General features: G+C 51.4%; 1 protein-coding gene across 1 annotated transcript; it reads left to right on the top strand.

Moving 5' to 3' along the window:
• Positions 1 to 209: 209 nt before the first annotated feature.
• On the top strand, positions 210 to 4,696 carry LOC102068409 (keratin, type I cytoskeletal 14). Its single transcript, XM_074557778.1, has 8 exons — positions 210 to 822; positions 2,439 to 2,521; positions 2,785 to 2,941; positions 3,200 to 3,361; positions 3,444 to 3,569; positions 3,658 to 3,878; positions 4,203 to 4,252; positions 4,441 to 4,696. Exons 1-8 carry the CDS (start codon positions 316 to 318, stop codon positions 4,536 to 4,538), a joined length of 1,404 nt encoding a protein of 467 aa, XP_074413879.1. The 5' UTR covers positions 210 to 315; the 3' UTR covers positions 4,539 to 4,696.
• The last annotated feature ends 3,376 nt before the right edge of the window (positions 4,697 to 8,072 follow it).

The raw sequence follows: 8,072 nt of genomic DNA, 5'->3' as shown, positions 1-8,072 counted from the left end.
AATCACACCTGACAATTTACTTGGAAACGGAAGAAGCATAAAGATGCCCTTTGTAAGAGAAAAAGCTTCAAGTGCAATATGACAAAAAGCGTGAATAGAACAAAGGCAAAAATGACGATTCTGGAAGTTGGCTCAGCTTTTATGAGTGATGGAAATCGTCGGGAATGCAAGTGGAAAAAAAAAATTAAAAAAAAGTGTGGCAACGCCTCCTGGCCGGGCTATAAAGGGCCCCGAGGCAGCGGAGCGAGCACTCGCTGCTGCTGCTGCTGCTGCTGCGCTGCCGAGCCGCCTCTGTGTGCCCCCGCAGCCTCCAGCATGAGCACCACTGTCCGCCAATACTCGTCCTCCACGTCCCTCAAGGGCTTCGGCAGCCTGGGGGGAGGCTCCAGCAGGGTCTCGTCCGTGCGTGTCGGGGCCGGGGGGTACCGGGCCCCCAGCGTGCACGGCGGCTCCGGCAGCTACTCCGTGTCCTCCCGCACGGTCTCGGGGCTCGGCAGCGCCTTCGGGGGCAGCTACTGCAGCAGCGCAGGAGGGGCCCTGGGCGGCGGCTTTGGGGGCGCCTATGGGGCCGGCTTTGGGGCCGGCTTTGCGGGGGGATTTGGAGGCTTTGGGGGCGGCGATGGCATCCTGCCCGCGGGGGAGAAGGAGACCATGCAGAACCTCAACGACCGCCTGGCCAATTACCTGGACAAGGTGCGAGCCCTGGAGGAGGCCAACACCGACCTGGAGGTGAAGATCAGGGAGTGGTACAAGAAGCAGGCGCCTGGTCCTGACCGTGACTACAGCCCCTACTACAGGACTATCGAGGAGCTCAGGAACAAGGTAGGATGCTGGCGTTAACGTGACATCTTCACCAAAGTCACTTTTAAAGAGAGTCACTTTTTAACCTTTTTCATGTTACAGCTGGAGGGGAGAGGTTTATCTCTTACAGCAGGTAATTGGTGTGAAATGAAAAGCAGAGCTTTGGAATAACAGTCACTATGAACAGCAGATCACCAGGCACCAGAATGGGGTTTCTGTTGACTGTTCTGGTGCAGGGAGAAAGATGGGGCAGGAAAGGAGGCAGATAGTGATTCAGGTTACCTGATGATACTTGCTGCCGCTGCCACATTGTCATCTCCTGCTTTCCTTCTTACTGTTTGTGCCCCATAGCTGCTCCCTGTAAGGCTCCTGATGGAGCTCTCAGCAGGCAGGGACTTGTTATCTCCTGGCCCTGTTCACTGCTGAGTGATATGCAGATGGAGATGAATAATCATTCTCAGAAATATCCTACAAGTCAGACTCTTCCCCCCTATCCTATGAGGAGGGTAAAGGTAGAGGCTAAAGTAGAAAGAAAGTGTCCTATGGGATGTTGTTCTTAGGGAGTTGCGGACACAGAATCCAGTCCAGGATTGGAACACACTGGACTGTGGTAGGTGCTGAAATCAGGTGTGTGCCCTGCTGTAAAATTCAGCAGAGGAAGTCATGGCCAAGGTAATTTCTCTGTTCTTAGCAGCTCCCTGGATGATTTTAAACAAAAGTCTTTCAGCCAGAACACCAGAATCTGCCCATCCCTCCCTGGCCTGCCATTGCTTGCCCCCCTCAGCTCTTATCACTCATCCTGAGTGAGCTCAGGTTCACTGAGGGAATGAGGTGTGGGCGGTTGGGCAATGTCATACCTGGTCTGTAAGAATAAATTCCTGGGAAATGGGGCAGGGTCAGACCCTGGGGGGAACTCACATTCCTAAAATTTCTTGGGCTTCACCCTGGGGGAAAGGGCTTGCCTTGATGCAGAAAGCTCCTCTGCAGATTCCAGCATGTCAGTGTGCTCTGATGGAGCACAGAAACATCTGGAGGCAGGAGCTGTCTCTGGATTTGAGTGATGAAGTGCTGGGTCTCACAGAAACCTTCTGCTCCTGACCCAGGGGAAGGCAGATCCTTCCCTCCCTCTCTCCTGTCAGCTGGGAAATGACCACATCAATATTCCTGGATTATTCCTTGGATATCCTCTGAAGCAGGAGAATTTACAGTTCTTCATTAGCTCGTGGCTACAGAAATTCCTGCTCACTAAATGGCCAATCATTTTCATAATGTCAGAGCAAATACTTGCACCTCAGGTGTAATTATGAAAGCCAAATGAGGTAGGCACAAGGCACTCCCTTCCTTCCTCAACCCTTTTTCCTTCTTAGCTGGGCTGCTCCCATTCCCAAAGCCTGGAGTGCTGCCAGGGCTCAGCATGGTGTGAGCACCTGGAGGTGCCACCTGGGCACGGCAGTGCCCATGGCAGAGTTCCCAGGGGACTGAGCCTGTGCTGATGGGAGATGGAAACGAGCACCCCATCTCCTGCTCTGCAGAGCCCACATGGAAGTCCATGGCCCAGTGCTGCTCCAGTCCTTCTCTGGATGGGATCACTCAGTGTTTGAAATGACTTTTGAACTCTTTCACTTATGCCCCATCAGATTCTTTCTGCAACTGTTGAAAATGCCAACATCGTCCTGCAGATCGACAATGCCAGGCTGGCAGCAGACGACTTCCGAACCAAGTGAGTCCAACACCTCCAAGAGCTTTTGTGAAAAAGGGGGGAGATCCTGGCTGTTCAAGGTGCTTTTTATCTGCATCTGGGGTTGCTCCACTGGAGTGGGAGATTTGGGAATAGTTCATCTCTTCCTGGGCACAGCGCTGCTATTTCTTCACATGAGAGCTGTGCACACACGTTGAATTAAAGATTGTTGGCAAAAATACACTGAGCTGGGGAAGAAAAGATAAGAAATCAGGTGGGTATATGCAGCTGTGTTTGTGCCCCAGGTTTGAGTCAGAGCAGGCTCTGCGCATGAGCGTTGAGGCCGACATCAACGGCCTGCGCCGGGTCCTGGACGAGCTGACCCTGTCCAGAGCTGACCTGGAGATGCAGATTGAGAACCTCAAGGAGGAGCTGGCTTATCTGAAGAAGAACCACGAGGAGGTGAGCATGGAGTAGGGCTCAAATTAGGACCTACAAACATTCCTTGTGCACCAGGGAAACAGTCAGGCCAAACACACAGGAGTCTCTGGAATCAGAGCTGTCAGGAGACACTTGAGCAGGAAAGGGGAGAGAAATAATCCCTTCAGGCAGGACCTCCAGGACGTCTGTGGGGTTCCTGTGCTGGGTGCAAACAAGAAATTTCTCATCATGGGAAGATGCCATGTCACTCTGACGTGTGCTGTGTCTTTTTTGTGTCAGGAAATGACTGCCCTGCGCGGGCAGGTGGGTGGGGAGATCAGCGTGGAGATGGACGCTGCTCCTGGCATCGACCTGACCAAGATCCTGGCGGAGATGCGGGAGCAGTACGAGAGCCTGGCGGAGAAGAACCGCAGGGACGCCGAGCAGTGGTTCTTCAGCAAGGTGAGGAGCTGGGGCTGAGCACTGAGCACAAGGCTGGGTTCATGGCTGCTGCCAGGGCTCTGAGGGCTTTGCCTCTGTGCAGACAGAAGAGCTGAACCGGGAGGTGGCCATCAACACGGAGCAGCTGCAGAGCGGCAAGACGGAGATCACGGAGCTGCGGCGCACGATCCAGAGCCTGGAGATCGACCTGCAGTCGCAGCTCAGCACGGTACCAGGGCTGGGCATGCAGGGAGGGGGCTGCAGGGCTGTGCCCGCCCTGGCCACCCCCTGAGCCCATCCCCGTGGCCGTCCCGCAGAAAGCGGCGCTGGAGGGCACCCTGGCCGACACCGAGGCGCGCTACGGCACCCAGCTGGCCCAGCTGCAGATGCTGATCACGGGCATGGAGGAGCAGCTGGCCGAGCTGCGCTGTGACATGGAGCGCCAGAACCACGAGTACAGGGTCCTGCTGGACGTCAAGTGCCGCCTGGAGCAGGAGATCGCCACGTACCGCCGGCTGCTGGAGGGAGAGGACGCCCAGTGCGTGAGGGGCTCCGCTGGGAGCGCGGTGGGAGGAGATGGGTCACAGACAGACACAAAGTGCCCAGGGTGTCAGCCCAGTCAGAGCTTTCAGGGCTGGTTTCTGTGTTCACACCAGCTGTGGATGCCCAGTGCTCTGTGCCTGGTGTCTGGCTGTAGTGGGGTGTTGCTGTGCTTCCTCTGTCCCTCTGGAGAGGCCAAGTGGAGCAAGACTTTTATCTCCATGAGTCTTCTCTGTTTTTCTCCTGCCTGAACACAGAGCCTGTGTAGCAGCAATAATCAGTGTTGGTCCCTAACATCTCTGGTTTTGTGCTTCTCTTGTAGCATCTCCTCCCAGTACTCCTCGGCCATGTCCTCACACTCAGGCAGAGATGGTAAGAACCCACCTTTCCACTCAGCCTGGTTCTTTCCCCTTCCCCGTCAAAGCAGGGCTGTTTAAAGCAGCATTTCCCACTCCCTTGTGGAATTCCCATCAGCTCTTGAAGAATGTGCACTATCTGATAATGTTTTAAGGAATTTCTCTCCTTCCTGCCGTGAATAATCGTCGCCCTTTCCTCTGCAGTCGTGACATCGTCCCGCCAGGTGCGCACGATCGTGGAGGAGGTGCAGGACGGGAAGGTGGTGTCCTCCCGGGAGCAGGTGGCCCTCACCACTCGCTAGGACAGCCCCTGGCCCAGGAGAGCATCAGGCTGAGCCAAGAAGTGCCTGAGGCCATGTGTGCTCCCTTCACCTGCTCTTCCTCATGTGTTGCCTTCATTCCATGCAGGTGTCTCTGGACACACTTAATAAAGCTTTTTCTTCTCGCTCGTGCAACTGCAGACTTGTCTGATCACTGACATGTGATCCCTCAAAGCCTCTGGGTTCTGTGTTCATGCCAGGGAAAGTCCTGAGAAACCACAGGCAGCCAGTGAGAGGAGGGGAATGGAGGGACATGGGTTCCACCTGGAGGGACAGGGGCTCTGCCTGTGCCAGCTTTTTCCTAATGAACTCAGTGCTTGTAAATGCATGGGACTGGCTAAGACATAAACTGTGTGATGAAGGCAATTATGGAATGATGAGGTTTGAGGTCAATGTGCCACACAGCTGATAATTAAAGCCAACAAAATAAAGCTCAGTTCTCACACTCTTAAGATCATAAAAAGTCACTTTCTCCTGTAAGCTGAACTTAGATGGCTTCAGCAAGGCTGCTGCTGTCAGGTGTTCTCTCTGAGACATGAGCCAGCATCCAGCTGGTTGGCAAACCTCATCCCTACAGGCCTGCTGTCTCTTTTGACTGCCTTTAAATCACACTGTCAGGCACAAAAACTTTTACAGGGCTATTCTGCTGCCTCAGGGCTGCACTTGAGGAACTAAAGTAACCATTGCTTAATCTGCACAGGGATGAGCAGCAATAATTTCAATCACTGTCGTGTGTAACAGATCACTGCTAAAACCCTTCCTGAAACTACCTGAGAGGTAGAAATGATGCCTGAGGCTGAGCTGCTGCTCAGGATTAGTGACTCAGCTGGGCAGCAGCAGGTTCAGGCTGTGCCTGTGCCCACTCGCCTGCTGGAGAGCGACCAAGGGAGAGCCAGAGAGGAGAGGAAATTGTTTTAGAGCCAAAAACCTGATGGAATCACTCTGATCCAACTTCATGCTTTCTAGTCTGTGGTAGCTGGGAGCCCTGTGCATCAGCTTATGTCCATCCCACACCTGGAGGATACAGATCTGGGCTCAGACCAAAGTGAGAGGGAACAGTTTGCATTAAATCAGCTTCCCTTATAGCAATGGACAGCTGAGGCTCAGCTTGCTCATCCTTTGGGTGATCAGTGGTTCATTCACCCTCCCTGAGTCTCCCCACAGCATTACAGTCCCCAGGGTGCTCCCTGGCCCCAGCAGGTTTGGAAAGAGCTCATGATGTCACACTGGGCATGACAGGACAGGCAAAGGAGAGGAAAGGAGATCGAAGAAGTGGGGAACCTGCCAGGTCTCTCCAGAGAAGGGAGTGTGAGATTTTATCATTGTGTATCATCATTCAGCAATTACAGAAAAGGGCAGGAAACGAGACACAGAGAGTGCAGAGTTCATGGACTGTATTGTGCTTCTCCCTTTGCTGGAATGACAGATCTTCTTCGGGGAAAATCTTCCAGACCAAACAAACCAGAGCTATCTCAAAAATGAAAACCAGATCAAGGAAAAATGTACCTGAGCCTCAAGTTATCTCAGACTCTCTGGCAGCAGGCAAAGCTACAGGCTGGAAATTCTGAGCAAACTGCTAATGTGCTGCCTTTTTTTTTTTTTTTTGGCATCAGAAGAGTGTTGTTATACTTTAGCTGTAAATGGCTTTTTAAGTTTTGAACCATCTGCAGCATGCCCCAAGTGTATGAACACAGAAAAGCTTTCTGCAAACCACAAATATAACTGATTAAATAGAAGTAGGAGACTAAAAGGAGACGTCAGTCCAAGAGTAATTTCTGTGCTGGCAGCACAGAGAGATGTGGCCCCTTCTGCAGCCAAAAGGGCACAGGGGAGAGATGGATCCAGCAGAATACTCAGTCATCTCTGGGATCTGAGATATTTCCATCAGTCAGGAGGAGCAGCAGAGATGAATCCTGAGGAGAGCTGGGACAGCTGATGGAAGAGCCTGGTTTGTAATCAGTGGATTCAGTTCCTCTGGGAGGACCTTATCAGGGGATATTCATCAACATATATTTGCATCAATGAAAAAGGCTTTAATTCTGCATACAGCTCAGTGTAACCCTGTTATCACAGGCAAGAGCAAAGTCCAAGCTCAGCACAAATGATCTCTGTGTGACATTTTAGTGCTCTGAAGAAGGAAAGTACCACAGAACTATAATGTAACTTACTGCTTGTTATTTACCCTTTGCTATGCACATTTGTGTCTGTGAAACAGGGACAAATTGTCTCTCCAAGAGATGGAAAAACACTGGTTTTGGAGAGCATTTTACAGATTTGATGCAAGCTGCAAGTACTTTTAGGATTCAGTTGGGAATCACAGAGGCAAGACCTCAGTGAATTATGGTGAAACTTTATGGACAACAAAACAAAAAAATTTAAACTTTAAAATGGAAAAGAAATGAAAACATCCTTTAAAGGTATTTCATTATGGAAACATAGAGAGAAATCAATGGGACGTGTCCATGTCAAGAGTAATATAAAACAGCAAGAACACAATGAATAATACTGAATTAAATGCCATCTTTCCAATCTCTAAAGCCCCATGTGCTCCTCAGACAGTTGTTTTTACAATGCCCTCGAGGAGGAGGAGGAGGATAGTTGTTATTGTTGTTTCCATCCTACAAAGCATGAAATCGAGACTTGGAGGAGCTGAATGATTTGCCTGGAGTGACTTGCAAAGCTGGGATCAGCCCCTGGAGCACCTGGTGTCACCAGAAGATGGAGATCAGCCCCAGTACAGCCAATAGCAGGCTGACAGAAAGTGGCATGACAGGTACATCACCAGCCAGATAAGCAAATACTTTGTAAATACTTTGTAAATAGAGAACACCAGGATTTTCCATAGGTTAACATGGAAATTCAGCTGGCAATGAGAGAGAGGAGCTCGGTTGCCTCTGGAGGAGCCTCTCCCTGGCCAGGCTGGTGGGTGCTGGCAATGCCTGGCTCCAGCTCCTCCCCTGGCCCTCCTGTGCCGGGGCACCAGCAGGGATTTGGAGTTTGGTGCTGTGTCTGAGTCACTGAGTCCCCAAGGAAGTTCTCTTGGATGTGAAAACACCTGGTGATTCAGGGAGTGTTTGTAGTAACACGAAATGCTGGATTTCCTTCTTGGGGGCACATTAAACTTCATCTACATTAACCTAAGAAACAGTCTTAAGCCTTAAAAGATATCCCGAGACTCCCAAAGATTTCCTTGCAGGGAAATCTAATCTTTCCCATTTCCATTGCCCTGTTGAGTCTGCTAATTCTGCTGTAGAGGACTCTTGGGAATAACTCCAGCATGTCCATCCTCTGCCACCACCCCACTCTGTCACACAGCCCAGGACGCCGATGGAAACCTGCAATATGATCCCTTCCTTTCTGTTTTGTACAAAGCTCATTACGTGGGAGCAACACCTTTGCCTGGGGGAGGCTCTTCTGCTCATTTGTTACTTGAAGTAGTAATTTTTCCTGGTCAGACCTGTGCTGCTGTTCCTGAAATGCCCACGGGAGATCCTCATGAGCCTTCATTCCTCTGCT

The sequence above is a fragment of the Zonotrichia albicollis genome, chromosome 23, assembly GCF_047830755.1.
Source record: "Zonotrichia albicollis isolate bZonAlb1 chromosome 23, bZonAlb1.hap1, whole genome shotgun sequence".
Classification (NCBI taxonomy): domain Eukaryota; kingdom Metazoa; phylum Chordata; class Aves; order Passeriformes; family Passerellidae; genus Zonotrichia; species Zonotrichia albicollis.
This window is presented reverse-complemented; position numbering and strand designations above follow the sequence as displayed.